At 41.8% G+C, this 16,555-nt stretch overlaps 1 protein-coding gene across 2 annotated transcripts in view; it reads right to left on the reverse strand.

Annotated features, from left to right (window-relative positions):
• Nucleotides 1-1,766: 1,766 nt before the first annotated feature.
• Nucleotides 1,767-16,555, reverse strand: part of PKIA (cAMP-dependent protein kinase inhibitor alpha) — a 39,999-nt gene continuing 25,210 nt past the window's right edge. For both annotated transcript variants that reach the window (XM_075270376.1, XM_075270375.1), the window contains exons 2-3: nucleotides 14,466-14,643; nucleotides 1,767-2,930 (exon numbers count right to left, since the gene is read on the reverse strand). In XM_075270376.1, coding sequence (XP_075126477.1) covers nucleotides 2,851-2,930; nucleotides 14,466-14,616 — 231 coding nt within the window. In that variant the 5' untranslated portion in view covers nucleotides 14,617-14,643 and the 3' untranslated portion in view covers nucleotides 1,767-2,850. The remainder of the gene's footprint in view (nucleotides 2,931-14,465; nucleotides 14,644-16,555) is intronic.

Genomic DNA, 16,555 nt, shown 5'->3' on the forward strand with positions numbered 1-16,555 from the left:
TATGGGAGGCTGCTGCTGCTGATGAATCAGCTTCCTGTTTGCACACACACACATAGGAGATTATAGGAGAGACGAGTGCTGCTGGGAACTTCCTGTGCTGGCTGGAAGCTCATTAGCATATGAATAAAAACTGACTTATTCAGAAACCACTGAGGCAATCTACATACTACAGGTAGGTGTGGAATAGACTTTCTAATGCCTATGCAATGATGTGATTAGTTAAAAAGGACTTTTCCCAGTGATAGAGCCCCTTTAAGCTAAGGCCCTACGTTGCGGAAAGCTTTTTTGTTGCAGATTTTGTTGCATCTTTTTTGAGCCACAGCCAGGAGTGGATTGAGCAGAAGGGAGAAGTATAAGAACTTCCTATATATTTCCCATTTTGTGACCACTGTTGGCTGTGGCTGAAAAAAAAAAAAACACAAAAAAAAAAGCTACGTTTCCGCAATGTGGGGCCTTAGCCTAATACTGTTATCTCTACCACAACCTCCCTGAATTTTTTCTCACTTACTCGGCTCCTCTTCCCTCTCCCTAGACTTAGAGGTTACAAGATTTGTCCGTGTATAAAGAGGATTTCCACAACAATGCTTATTCTGTCACTTATTTTCAGTATACGTGGTGCAGTAGAGTAATCGGTACATTGAGTACATGACATTCCGGCAAATATCCCGGCCTTCCTCAGACTCTAAAGAATAGGTCATATATACAAGCTGAAACATAGACTACAGCACAGTTATTATAATGATGACACCAGTGTCTTCCAAGTGATCCATGGATTGTATAGTGATATCCCCAGTGTCAGTTAGTGTCTCCTAATGGGTACATATGCTGGCTGGAGTATTGTGGGACCTCCGGAGCTCAGACCTGGTTGCTATAGCACTGCTTGTAAGCATTGGTGGTGTTGTGGAAATCAATGCTTTAAAGGGATTCTATCATTAGAATCCCTTTTTTCAGTACTACCAGGTCGGAATAGCCTTAAGAAAGGCTATTCTTCCCCTACCTTTAGAGTTCTTCTCCGCACTGCCATTCCGATGATATTCCCGGTTTTCTCCGTATGCAAATGAGTCTCCAGACAGCACAGGGGGCAGTCCCCCTGAGCTCAAACAGCATAGGAGATGTCCCCTGTGCTGCCTGAAGACTCGCCAGTGACGCCCATCCTCTTCTACAGCTGCGCCTCTCCGCCGCGTCCTCAAATTGTCTTCTCCCAGCAGACTGTGTTGGCTCGTATAGCGGTCACAGAAAAATGCGCAGTCAGCTCTGCCATCAGGCAGAGCCAACTGCGCATGTCTTGTCGGCCATTTTTCTGTGGCCATTACATGAGCATACTGCGCATGCGCAGTACATTTGTGTAGTTCTACAGAGTACAGATCATACTGAGCATTCTTATTAGCTCTGTACCAGCATTGAACACATAAGTGCGCATGTGTTGTCGGTCATTTTTTTGTGGCCACTACATGAACGAATGCAGTCTCGCGGGAAGATGGCAGGAAGGGCGTCGCTGGCGAGTCTTCAGGCAGCACAAGGGACATCCTCTATGCTGTTTGAGCCGCCTGTGCTGTCTGCAGACTCATTTCCATACGTAGAAAACTGGGAATATCATCGGAACGGTGGCGCGGAGAAGAATTCTGAAGGTAGGGGAAGAATAGCCTTTCTCAAGGCTATTCTGACATGGTAGTACTGAAAAATGGGATTCTAATGATAGAATCCCTTTAATTTTATTGCCATGAGAAAAGAACACACATGATTAAAGAAAGAAACAGAGCCAGCAATTCTAAGATATTTGGTTAACTTTATTGGTTATTATAACTGTTAAACAACCACACGATTAATTAGTAAAATGTACAAACATTAAAAAGTGCACTATCACATCCGTTACCAGAATAGTGTTAGAAATAGGTACTAAATTTTGGAAGGACTCGGTGCGACCAGATAGACACACTCTTCCTCAGTGCATTCCTATTCCCCATCCCTTAGTGTAGTGCATCACTCCCTAATACAACCAAAATGCTTCACTTGTATTCCTAGAAGATAAAAAAGTGACAAAAAATTGTGTGAACCAAACTCGTACCCTTGTGAAAATGTCTATTGTGAATATTTTGATTTGCTAGAACGCTGATAATATTCCGAGTCATAGTGCATCAGATACTGACAGATATCACGTGACACAGTGACTTCATTTGCTACTAAATACAGTGCATTGTCATAGACTCACCGCTCCCTTATTACCGGAGCCATGAAATGTAAGGAGTTTAGAGGTGATAAGGAATTTGTTCGTGAATGACACAAAATAAAACAAAGCAAAACTCCAAAAAAAAGAAAAAAAGAATAAAAACACAAAACAGCCCTTTGTTTGTGAGGCCACCAGTTCACATGTGCACATATATAATAGGGGCGGTGCAAAATATTAAAGTCAACCATACAAAACATTGGAAAACAACAAAGCTATTAGAACACAAATACAATGTTCAGAATTCAATGAACTATTTTTAGGCTATTTTTGCTGTGATCGGGGCGTCTGGGTAAATAGTTGAGCTTTATAAATGGTGGTTACGGCACAGAATCGAATCCCTAGTGGGTTGCAAATACCACCATGAGCATTTCTGTGGCTACCCATTGGTGTTTCATTCAAATCTCAAGTAGCTAACTTTGCCGTCAGACATCTCAGCCATTGCTTATGATAAAATTGGGAAAGAACCCTTCGGCCATCGGCATCGTTTGCAATTTCTTTGACATTTTCCAGTCAATTCTGATCTCCGGGCCGGTTTCTTCCCTTGCCACACTACACAGCTTCATATTGCTTTGAGCTTTAGGGCCTTCAGTTGCGACACCTCAGTTGCGTATTAGACAGAGTTTTTAGCTCTCCTGTTTTGGCGCTTGATTTTGGTCGTCCGTAGTCTTCTCACTAGGGGTTGTCTGTTCATTTTCATCACCTTCTGTAATAAGAAAAAGCTCGTTAATTAAAATAATAATTGTTTCTTGTGGTAAAAGAGCCAAGACGTTACAAAGGAATGTGAGCATAATCCCAATTTCTAGAGAACAAGAAAGAAAGCCTATACGTATATATATGGGCATGGTATGTCTTAGTATTCCGCATTGTTGTGTCAAGACTGTGAAACTAAGAAACTAAGGATCTTATTCAGCCTATAACCCATCAAGATGTCCCAGCATGATCTCAAGAAACATTCAGCATCTTAAAGGGAAGCTTTAGCCACAATATGGCTGAGACATGCTTACAACGTTACTCAGTAGTTTTTTCGAACACTCGGACCCTATCAATTAGTAGAAGTGTAACCCTCAAGGATGTGCCATGAGAGTGGTAGGGGCTGCTTGTGTAAGTGTTATTTATTGAGTATCGAGGATGCAACTAAAGGCTCGTGGGCACTAGTACAAGAGCTCAGTTTGGATCCTCCAATGCTAATTCCCCACATCCCAACCATATATTTAACAGCATATACCTTTCCCTCTCTATCTGGACCCAGACCATCATGAAGACTTGTTCACAACTTGTCTATGCAGATAAGTTTCCCATCATTCCCATCCCTTGCCATTGTCCCCCCCCCCACACACACATAATAATCATGACCCATTTTGTGCCACAGACTTTCCCACAGAATTCCTCCTTATTTGCTGACCAACTACTATTTTGCTATAAAAAGGGTTAATCTCCTTACTGACAGTGGAAGGTTGTGTATCAGGGATCTTCTCATCCTAGTGCACCAGAGGGCAGGGGTCATACATTTATGATGCACAGATTGGTAGCCATCATAGAAAATTAGACAGTAGACTACAGAAGTCCATCTAACGCTGGTGTGTTGAGAGTGACCCGTGGGCCTCCCTGGTTTTGGGCAGTTGTGCAGTGATCACTGTGATCTGTGAAAACCGTGCAAATGAAAAACGCTGTATAGTGATCTGGTGCTTGGTGAACACAGAGCATCTCTGCCGCAAAAAGATGGCGCTGTGATATGATAGCTCTCCCACTGCATTGATCTCTGACTTCATTCAGCTTCACCTGTTAGACTTTCCATGCTATGCCATATACAGTATAATATTACACAGGGTTTGGAAAAAGATGACTATGGTGACACCTAATACCAATGTATGAATGTAAGATCAGAGAGACTATAGACATCTCTGCCTGAAGATCTTGTGATGGTTGTTATACTGTACTAGAGGCGTCTGGATGCCTTCCTTGAAAGAGCAAATATCACAAGTTGAAGTTACTAGATTTTTGTCATGGGGCCTTGATCCAGGGAAGGAAGGAATTTTTCCCTTAATATGGAGCAATTACCATCAGCCCCATGTTTGTTTGTTTTTTGCTTTCCTCTGGATCAACATGGTAGGATTATAGGTAGCGCTTGTAAATACAGTCCTATGAAAAAGTTTGGGCACCCCTATTAATCTTAATCATTTTTAGTTCTAAATATTTTGGTATTTGCAACAGCCATTTCAGTTTGATATATCTAATAACTGATGGACACAGTAATATTTCAGGATTGAAATGAGGTTTATTGTACTAACAGAAAATGCGCAATATGCATTAAACCAAAATTTGACCGGTGCAAAAGTATGGGCACCTCAACAAAAAAGTGACATTAATATTTAGTAGATCCTCCTTTTGCAAAGATAACAGCCTCTAGTCGCTTCCTGTAGCTTTTAATCAGTTCCTGGATCCTGGATAAAGGTATTTTGGACCATTTCTTTCTACAAAACAATTCAAGTTCAGTTAAGTTTGATGGTCGCCGAGCATGGACAGCCCGCTCTCAAATGATCTGAAAACAAAGATTGTTCAACATAGTTGTTCAGGGGAAGGATACAAAACGTTGTCTCAGAGATTTAACCTGTCAGTTTCCACTGTGAGGAACATAGTAAGGAAATGGAAGACCACAGGGACAGTTCTTGTTAAGCCCAGAAGTGGCAGGCCAAGAAAAATATCAGAAAGGCAGAGAAGAAGAATGGTGAGAACAGTCAAGGACAATCCACAGACCACCTCCAAAGAGCTGCAGCATCATCTTGCTGCAGATGGTGTCACTGTGCATCGGTCAACTATACAGCGCACTTTGCACAAGGAGAAGCTGTATGGAAGAGTGATGAGAAAGAAGCCGTTTCTGCACGTACGCCACAAATAGAGTTGCCTGAGGTATGCAAAAGCACATTTGGAGAAGCCAACTTCATTTTGGAAACAAAGATTGAGTTGTTTGGTTATAAAAAAAGGCGTTATGCATGGCGTCCAAAAAGAAACAGCATTCCAAGAAAAACACTTGCTACCCACTGTAAAATTTGGTGGAGGTTCCATCATGCTTTGGGGCTGTGTGGCCAATGCCGGCATCGGGAATCTTGTTAAAGTTGAGGGTCACATGGATTCCACTCAGTATCAGCAGATTCTTGAGAATAATGTTCAAGAATCAGTGACAAAGTTGAAGTTACGTCGGGGATGGATATTTCAGCAAGACAATGATCCAAAACACCGCTCCAAATCGACTCAGGCATTCATGCAGAGGAACAAGTACAATGTTCTGGAATGGCCATCCCAGTCCCCAGACCGGAATATCATTGAACATCTGTGGGATGATTTGAAGCGGGCTGTCCATGCTCGGCCACCATCTAACTTAACTGAACTTGAATTGTTTGTCCAAAATACCTTTATCCAGGATCCAGGAACTGATTAACCCCTTAGCAACCTTTGACGTACTATTACGTCATGGACGCGAGGTACTTCGCGCACCATGAAGTAATAGTACGTCATGGTGATTCCGCCCGCTCACTAGCTGAGCGGGCGGAATCGGAACTGAGTGATAGCTGTTACTGACAGCTATCACCCTTTTTCCATAACCTCCGGTCGGTACTTTTACCGATCGGAGGTTTTAACCCTTTGATTGCGATGGTCAAACATGACCACCGCAAACAAAGGGTGCCGCGATCTCTCCCCCCCCCCCCGCCGGCACCCCCCGGACCGAGATTGGGGGGTGCCGGTATCTGTAATACGTAGTCTGGGGTCTGGTTAGTGACCCCAGACAGCCCTGAGCACTCACTTACCTGGTGATGCTCCCGGCGTCTTCTGGAAGTGAGCTGTCCTGTCCGCACAGCTCACTTCCTGTGTCTAGAGTGAGACACGTGCAGGCTGTCACTGCAGCCTGTGTCTCAGTCTAGAGTAGAGAATCAGTGATGCAATCATCACTGATCCATGTGTCCCATAGAGACACAAGAACAAGTAAAAAAAAAAGTGTAAAAAAAAAAATAAAGTATTTGAAAACAATTAATAAAGTTATAAAGTCCCAAAAATCCCTTTTTTCTATAAAAAATGAATTATGTAAAAAAAAAACACAAAAAATTAATAAAAACAATACATATTTGGTATTGTCGCGTCCGTAACAACCTGTACAACAAAACTGAAACAATATTTAATGTACACAGTGAACGGCGGTAAAAAATAACGGAAAAAACCTGCCGGAAGTAGTGATTTTTCGCCATCTCACCTTACAAAATGTGCTATAAAAAGTGATCAAAAAGTCATATGCACCCCAAAATAGTACCAATAAAATGCACAGGTTGTCCCGCAAAAAATAAGCCCTCAACCAACACTGTCAAGCGAAAAATAAAAAGGTTACGCCTCTCAGAAGATGGCGATGCAAAAATCACTGATTTATGTCCCCAAATGTGTTTTTGTTCTGCAGACTTAGTATCGCATAAAAAAATAACATAAATGAGGTATCGCCGTAACCGTACCGACCCGCAGAATAAAGGTCACATGTTACTTATACTGTACGCTGCATGGCGAAAAATGTAAAAGGTAAAACTCAATACCAGAATTGATTTTTTCTCTTTTAAATCCAGCAAAAAAAGAGTTAATAAAATGTAATCAGTAAGTTTTAGTCATCCCAAGATGGTGTCATTACAAAATACATCGCATCCCGCAAACAACAAGCCCTTATATGGCCACGTCAGCAGAAAAATAAAGAAAATATAGCATCTACCAATGTGAAGACAAAATCACGCCAAATCGCCAAATCATTACAACACAACTGGGTGCGGCAGGCAGGGAATGTATAAGCTGTGCAAGCGAATATCAGGGGACACCCTATATTTACAGCTTATGAGGGAAAATATACCAGAAGTGACCCCCAAAGTGACCCCAGTGTGACTCCCCCAATCATAGAAGCTACTGGGGTACAGTAGGGAATTTAGTGTCTGCAATGTTCTCCGCACCGCTTATATATTCCCTCTTTGCCATCCGCTGTGCAGTCACGTCCGGGATACTAATACTACACTACACCCCCTGATAAATTCTTTTAGGGGTGCAGTTTTCAAACTGCGGTCACTCCTTTGGGGAATCCACTTTTCTGGTACCTTACAGGCTCTACAAACATGACATGGCGTCTAGATACCAAACATCTGAATCTGTACTCCAAAAGCCGCATCGCGCTCCTTCCCTTCTGCGCCCTGCTGTGTGCCCAAACTGCAGTTTATGCCACATGTATGACACTGGTGTAACCAGGATAACGGACGTAATGTCATATGTGGGAATAAACTGATATTAGGACACATGTATGACACTGGTGTAACCGGGGTAATGTCATGTGTGAGTATAAACTGATATTAGGGCACATGTATGACACTGGTGTACCCCGGATAACGTACGTAATGTCATATGTGGGTATAAACTGATATTAGGGCCCAGCCAGACACAGAAGGGAAGAAGGTTATTTGGTTTTTGGAGCACAGACTTAGACGGTTTGGTTTTTGGATGCCATGGCACTTTTGCAGAGACTCTAAAATTTCCCCTACAAAATGGGGTCACTTCTTGGGGAATTCCAGTTTACTGGCACCTCCAGGGCTCTGCAAAAACAACATGGCACCCAGAAAGTCCCTCTAAATCTGTACCCCAAAAGCTAAAAAGCGCAGTGCTCCTTCCCTTCTGAGCCCTGCTGTGCGCCCAAGTAGCAGTTTATACCCACATATATAATTTTTTTGCCCCTCGGGAAGGCCCACTTAATAGTTTTAGGAGTGCAGGTCTCTGACAACACAAAGTGGGTGCAATGCATTGGATACCAAAATGGCACATTTCTTTAAAAATTTCAATTTTTGGGAAGCATTTTTAGTCTCAAAATCATAATACCACTTGATACATTCCTTGACGGGTGTAGTTTCTAAAATGGGGTCACTTTTGAGGGGTTTCTATTGTATTGATACGTTAGGGGCTCAGCAAATGCGACATGGCACCTCAAAACTATTCCAGCAATATATGCCCTCCAAAATCCAAATAGCGCTCTTTCCATTCTGAGCCCCAACATGTACCCATACAGCAGATTATGATCCCATATGGGGTATTGCCGTGTTCAGGGGAAATTGTGTAACAAACTGTGGGGGGCTCTTAATTCTCTAACTACTTGCAAAAATTAAAAATATGGCGCTAAATGGACGATTTATTGGAAAAAAAGTAATTTTTCATTTTCACATCTCAATAGTAAAAAAATCTGTGAAACACCTGTAGGGTCCAAGTGCTCACTAAACCCCTTGATAAATTCCTTGAGGGGTCTAGTTTTCAAAATGGGGTCGTTTTTTTTTTTTTTTTGGGGGGGGGGGTTTCCACTGTTCTAGCACTTCAGGGGCTCTCTAAATGCAACATGGTGCCTGAAACAGATTTCAGCTAAATTTGCCCTCCAAAATCCCAATAGCGATCCTTCAGCTCTGGACTTTACAGTGTGCCCATACATCACTTTACATCCACATGTGGGGCATTTCTGTAGTTGGGGCAAAGTGCTTGACAATTTGTGGGGTGCATTTTCTTTTTTAACCCCTTGTGGAAATGCATAATTTGGGGTTAAAGCTACATTTTATAGCAAAAAATGTCACTTTTCCTTTTGTTGGGCCAATTCTGTTACACTCCTGTAGGGTCAAAGGGCTCACTAAACCCCTTGATAAATTCCTTGAGGGGTCTAGTTTCCAAAATGGGGTGACATTTTGGGGTTTTCCACTGTTTTGGCACCTTGGGGGCTTTGCAATCGGGGCATGGCGCCTGAAAAATATTCTAGCAAAATCCGGCCTACAAAATCCAATTAGTGCTCCATCTGTTCTGAGAGCGACCGTGTGCCCGTACATTAGGGTACCAGTACATATGGGGTATTGTCGTGTTCGGGAGAAATTGCGTAACAAAATTTGGGATGCAGTTTCTCCTTTAACCCTTTGTGAAGATGAAAAATTTGGGGCTACAGTGACATTTTATTATAAAAAAAGTAATTTTTCATTTTCACATCTCAATGGTAAAAAAATCTGTGAAACACCTGTAGGGTCCAAGTGCTCACTATACCCCTTGATAAATTCCTTGAGGGGTCTAGTTTCCAAAATGGGGTGACATTTTGGGGTTTTCCACTGTTTTGGCACCTTGGGGGCTTTGCAATCGGGGCATGGCGCCTGAAAAATATTCTAGCAAAATCCGGCCTACAAAATCCAATTAGTGCTCCATCTGTTCTGAGAGCGACCGTGTGCCCGTACATTAGGGTACCAGCACATATGGGGTATTGTCGTGTTCGGGAGAAATTGCGTAACAAAATGTGGGATGCAGTTTCTCCTTTAAACCTTAGTAAATGTGTAAATTCTAGGGCTAAATGAATATATTAGTGACAGAAATTGAAAAATGTAAATTTGACCTCCATTTTGTTTTAATTGTTGTGAAATGCTGAAAGGGTTAAGAAACTTTCTAACTGCTGTTTTAGATTCTTTCAGGAGTGCAGTTTTTAGAATGGGGTGACTTTTGGTGGGTTTTATTAGAGAGGCCTTTCAAGTTCCCTTCAGAACTGAACTGGTCCCTTGAAAAATGTGTTTTGGAAATTTTCTTGAAAATTTGGAAAATTACTGCTTGACTTGTAAGCCTTATAATATCTGAAAAAAATGAAAGGGTGATTAAAATTTGATTGCTACATAAATCAGAGACATGGTTAATTATATTTATGAAAAAATTCGGGTAGTATGACTTTCTATTTGAAAGGCTTGCAATTTCAAAGTTTGAAAACTGCATTTTTTTCAAAATTTTCACCAAATTTCCTATTTTTTCATAATTAAAGACAAAACATATCAACGAAAATTTACTACTGACATGAAGTACAATGTGTTACGAAAAAACAATCTCAGAATCACTTGTGTAAGTTAAAGCGTCTCAAAGTTATCGCCATTTAAAGTGACACATGTCAGATTTGAAAAAAGAGGCCTGGTCCTTAAGTCACTTTTGGGCTGTGTCTCTAAGGGGTTAAAAGCTACAGGAAGCGACTAGAGGCTGTTATCTTTGCAAAAGGAGGATCTACTAAATATTAATGTCACTTTTCTGTTGAGGTGCCCATACTTTTGCACTGGTCAAATTTTGGTTTAATGCATATTGCACATTTTCTGTTAGTACAATAAACCTCATTTCAATCCTGAAATATTACTGTGTCCATCAGTTATTAGATATATCAAACTGAAATGGCTGTTGCAAATACCAAAATATTTAGAACTAAAAATGATTAAGATTAATAGGGGTGCCCAAACTTTTTCATAGGACTGTATGTTATGTAGCATAGTTGGGTCCTTGATGTTAGACATGACAAGTCTCAAGCCAACCCCCGGAAGAAGACGCGTGAAGAGGATGTTCATGAAGAAGATGGAGAGTTCTCTCGCAGCATCGGGGACACCTCCAGTGCTGTTTGAGTGCTGGGGCCCACCCCTAGTGCTGCAAGAGAATTCATTTGCATACAGAGCATTGCATTGGATTGATGGTAACCAAACAAGGCTGAAACCCCACGTTGTGGAAATGCAGCATTTTTTATTGTAGATTTTGATGCAATTTTTTGAGCTAAAGTCAGGAGTGGCTTGAAAGGGAATAGAAAATATAAAGGAAGCTCTTAGACGTTTCCATTCTGCTAAATCCACTCCTGACTTTGGCTCAAAAACCCCCAGCAAAATCTACAGCAAAAAACACAGCATTTCTGCAACGCGGGGTCTCAGCCTAAAGCCTGGATCACATCTGCATTTGGGTTTCCATTTGGGAAATCCGCTTGAATGGAACGTGTACGCATAAAAAAATCAGTTACCTAAGGAAACCCGCGGACCCCATAGACTATGATGGGGTTTGTGTGCTTTCCACATGAAACATGCGGAGAAAAGTGCTGCTTGCAGCAGAAACCACATGGACCCCATTATACTCTATGAGGTATTGGGGTTTCCCAGATAACTGCTTTTTTATGCATCTAAGTTTCCATTCAGGGGGTTCCCAAACAAACTCCCCGAATGGAAACCCAAATGCAGATGTGAACCAGGCCTAACATCGAATGTATCTGTCTGCAGCTGCGGAAAAGAGAAGGAGCTCTAGGCAGATGGAATTGTGAATGGAGTCTAGTTGTGCTTTCGTGTCGCTGTAAACACCTCTGTGTATGTGGCCACGCAGGCACGTGCGAGCAGAGACGCCACCTGTACCACTTTGTCAGTCGTCGGACCCTCTTTTCACACATAATCGTCCAGTAACAGCTGTTTCGTCTCTCTTATAACTTCCTCTTCACGCTTCATTTCCCCACCCAGATTGAATCTGATACTTTTATAGAACATTGACCAACAGATATCTAATGCCACTTGGTTAATTTGTGTTTCCTAATGCCTAGTCTTTGATCCTTAGTAACTTATGCACCACCTGTTTGTATACTATAATCCATACTTATTTTAAAGGTTAATCTTCCTTTCGTTCCATAATGCATATTTATAATCTTAAAGGGGTTATCTGCTCAAAGAAAACACTTCAGAAACCATTGGGGCTGACTCTGGCTGTGCCGTCTATGCACAGGACTGGGTAACCAGGAAGCGAGCAGAGACGATGAAGCCTGGCAGCCGCCATTTCCGTAGGTATAACTGACACGCTGCGATTTCCAAAACCAAAATTTTTTTCCGCCATGGCCAAACCGCAGCATTTATGCCACAAGTATGCCCTGGTTTTGTTTAGCCGACAACTCCTTTAATAGCTTATTAAAGGAATGATTTGAACAATAGTGGGTACTCCACCAAATACAGACCTTTGTGTTTGGTGGGGTACTCACTATTGTTCAACTTATTAGCTTTGGTGCTTCCACACCCAGTGATACATTCTTATTAAAGGAATGACTGTGAACAAAGAACCCATTCAATTGTAGGATTTTCGCCATTGCGGTCATTATTTAGTGTTCATTGTGTACAATACTAATTAGTAATATTTCAGGGATGTGGGAATACACATTTTTTCATCTTTTTATGTTGGGACCAGGGTTGAGTGACCGGGATGGGAAAAGATCGGATTCCGATCCCAATCTGTTTTGGCGAGATTGAAGTCTTGCGTTCGTTCCCACAATGCTTGGCTACTGGCCAATCATTGTGGGAAAAGCTAACAACATTCAGATCGGGATCGGAATCCAATCTTTTCCGATCCCGATTGCTCAACCCTAGTTGGGACAAAGCGTTTTAAATGAATGAATTTATTTATTTTTGTAAATTTTAAGTACTTTTTGCAAAAAGGTAACCAGCTATTGTGTTATCATAATTATTTCCTTAACATATACCTTCAAAGATCCACTAAAAAACTCTAGCGTATAAGTGCATTGCGGGAAAAAACATGGCTGCAACGCATCACGATTCTTCCCGCTGCACTTTTCACAGAACGTTCACCAAGTTTTTGTCTGTGGATTTCCTCTGGAATTTTCCTTTGTGGATTCTCCACCAGCGTTTCCGTAGGTATAATTGGCATGCTGCAATTTCCATAACCACGTCGGATTTGGAAATCGCTGTGTGTCCGCAGCACGTATTTTACCGTAAAGTGCGGATGGGATTTGCTAGAATTGTATCCACTTTGCTGTGACCGTAAAACACTGTGTGCAAACGGCGGCATTTACACCACGTGGGGCTCCAGCCTATGTCTGTGGGTCTGTTTACACCGTTTTATCTATGTCCGTTTTGATGGACAATAAGGCTGAGCCCCCACATTGCAAAAAGACAGATTTTCTTGTTTCAAATTTTGTTCCGTTTTTTGAGCCAAAGTCAGTAATGTCTACAAAAGGAATGGGAAATATATAGGAAGTTCTTAGACTTCTCCCTTCTGTTCAATCCACTCCTGGCTTTGGCTCAAAAAAACTGCAATGAAATCTGCAACAAAAAATGCTGCATTTCCGCAATGTGGGGCTTTAGCCTAACAGACTGTCACTTTTTTTTTGACAGCTGTGAAACAAACAGTGTTAGGGCTAGTTCACACGGAGTTAACAGACGCGCATTCTGGCACGTATACACGTGTCAGAATGTGAGTGCTCAAAACAGGCGTATAACGCGAATTATTTTGCGCCCGTAAGGACCCAATGAAATGAATGGGATCTGTTTTGAGCGCTCACATTCTGACACGTGTAAATGTGCCAGAATGCGTGCCCGTTAACTCCGTGTGAACTGGCCCTTAATAGACACATTCACTGCCATTGTTTTTAAAAAGGCTATGTGAATAAGGCCTAAGGGGGAGTAAATGCTAAAAGAATTTAACTTTGAGTCTGGGGCCCCACATGGTATAAACACTATGGTTTAGTGGAAGCTTTATAAGTCCCTCCAAAGTGGACTAGTTCTAGTGAATCCCATCTACACATTGCAGAAAAATTTCCACAGCATGTCAATTATACTTACGCAAACACTGCCGTGGGAAGAACTGTGATGCCTTTCCGCCATAGTTTTGCCTGCATTGCTTTTTCGCTGCGGCCTGCTATGCGGGACCTTAGCGTGAGGCTGGATTCACACAGTGCTTTTGTAATTAAAAACTGCATGCTTTTTTAATTTGCAGCAATGCATAGTACATGTTACATGTTACCTTCTACTTCACCGACATAGTTAAAAAAAATTTTGCCACTCATTGCTGAAATTTAAACAACAACAACAACAAAAAAAAACATACAGTTTTTAATTAAAAAGCCATCAGGGATATGCTTCAGCGATTACAACCATTCATGGAAAATGTGAAATCCCCTACATTGCCTTCCGAACCTGTCACCAGACTTTAGGCTGTATAATGTTACTCAGAACTGGTATCTTTTATACACTGTCTACCCATTAGTACTTGGATACCCAGGCAAATGAAGATATCTGCGGTCGTGATGTACGTCTCGCCTTCCGCCGTTAAATAGGAAACAGCATTGGCGTTAGTACATTGGCATTAGTCGCATGCAAGATGCCACAATGTGCAGAGTTGTCCGATTTGTACGAAGTGGAAGGTGAACAGAGTCGGCAGACCCCTGAAACTGGGAGATAGAGATCGACGGGTGCTGGCCAGAGAAACCGCACCCAACCGATGGCTCACATACACCAGGAGTGTCACCAGGCATCCGGGAGTATTGTGTCGCTCAATCCCATCCGTAACTATTGGATAGGAACAAATGCTGTTTTTCTATTCTACCATAGGTTTCCAAAATACTTATTGGTAGACATTTCACACTTGTACACGAGATTCTTACCTGACTTGTTTATGTCAAGCTCTGATAACTTTAGAGCCAGATCACTTGTGTTTCCACTTGAAGAGGAGACAAGTATATCATGTAAAGCATTCCTTCTTCCTGTTCTCCCAGAGGCTATGAAATCTGCATATGTAGATTCCACATCAGTCATTGCTACCAAGTATCCACATAGCAGTGCCTGCAAAGAAACACATCATTTTATGAGAGTGCTCAGTAACACGGGGTCCCAAAGATAATGATGGACATGAAATAACAGATTAAATTCCCATCTGCATAGGAGTCATCGCAGACACCACCAAAATCGTCTTGCACAGAGGACTTTTCTCTCTGCTGCTTTCAGTATGAAAACAGTGGACCCCATTATAGTCTATGGGGTCCATGGGTAACCACTATCTTAGTGGCCTGTTATTTGAGTCCCCTGAATAACACAGTCCTGCGCAGATGTGAACCTAGTCTTAGGCTGGGGCCCCACGTTGCAAAAATGCAGCATTTTACATTACTTGCAAAGTGTATGAGATTCTGGATAATCCTATCTACATATTACAGAAAAAAAGGCTTGTGTTTTTGTTAATCGCAGCATGTCAATTATACCTACAGAAACGGTGGCATTTTCCATATAGGTATAACAGGGGTAGAATATCCGTAAAGGAAAATTCTGCGGATTTCTTTAAAAAACGCTGCGAAAAAAAAGCACAATGCATTTCCACCATAGTCTTTTCCATAGTGTTATTTTTGCTGCGGGCTCGCTACGTGGGGCCTTAGCCTTGGAGATAATTTATATATGGGACATTAACCCCTTCCCACTACAGACATTTCTTGATTTTTGTTTGAGACTCCCCACCTTCCAAACCCCATAACTTTTTGACATATATTGGCTTAAAGTTTGCGTGACAAAGTGTACTGCGTAATGGTACCATTTAATATTCTGTGCAAATCCCTGAGAAGCCTGGAAAAAACCTGGAAAAAAATTCCACCCCACTTCAAAGTTTCTGGCTGGCTGGCTGTCCATCTGACTGTGTCTGTTTTTTATGTGCAACCAAACGACTGTACAGATCCTCACCAAATTTGGCACACAGGTACATCAGGTGTCCGGGAAGGTTTTAGACTCAGCTCTCCAGAACGTACTGTTCCTGAGATACAGTATTCCCAAAAAATGACTCCCCCCCCCCCCCGAGTCAATATATGCCTGCAAGTCTTTAACTTACAGTATATTCCAACCACCATACACACAATCACATGTCCCTTATCAGCCAACAGAAACTCGCAGGTGCTTAACCTCCACATACACACAGTTTTACTTCAGGTTTCAATAATAACCAGCCATTTTTCTTCATTGTTATAGGTCAGCTTTAAAGGGGCTGGGTACTGTGGATGACACTGTTACACAGCGTCACATACACACAGCTTTACTCCAGGTTTCCATAACAACTGGCTTTGGTGCCATGTGTCTCCATTGCAGATCTTACCGGAGGAAGGTCTTTTGACCGAAACGTCCTATATTTTGTGATCTACTGTTTCTTTTTTGTACATATTGTCTCCGATACATGGCATGTATATGACCTATCAACCTATATTGTCATTGTGTGGATTTTATGAATGAAATATTTTCTGGCACTGTCCTAGTATGTGTGGCAATCTACTTCCTTCCACATCTGCACTGACCAACCTACTATTGAGGCTCAATTAGCAGAGTGGCTGCCTTCTATACACCATCATTAGGTTTGATTATGGGTTGAAAAGCTCAATCATATCTAATGAAAAAATAAATAGAATAAAATATTACTATCACTGAGATGATGTCATTTCACTGCAGTGAATACTAAAGAGCCGACTGCAGGGTGAAAGTGAACACTGATCGGTTGACCAGGTAAGTGGGCCTGAAAACCAGGAGATTCCCAGGTAAGTTGACATATCTAAATAGGCTGCAATATAAGTGAATTGCAGTGTATTATAAAATCCATTGACTTCTATTACAGGCTGCTTACGGCACCACCAAAACAGAGAACAGTTTCAAGCAAACAATGAGGTGAACATAGTGCTTGCTGACACACTCTTGAGCCTTTAAATGGACACTATCTTTTCAGGCAACT

Source organism: Leptodactylus fuscus, chromosome 4, assembly GCF_031893055.1.
Source record: "Leptodactylus fuscus isolate aLepFus1 chromosome 4, aLepFus1.hap2, whole genome shotgun sequence".
Lineage (NCBI taxonomy): Eukaryota > Metazoa > Chordata > Amphibia > Anura > Leptodactylidae > Leptodactylus > Leptodactylus fuscus.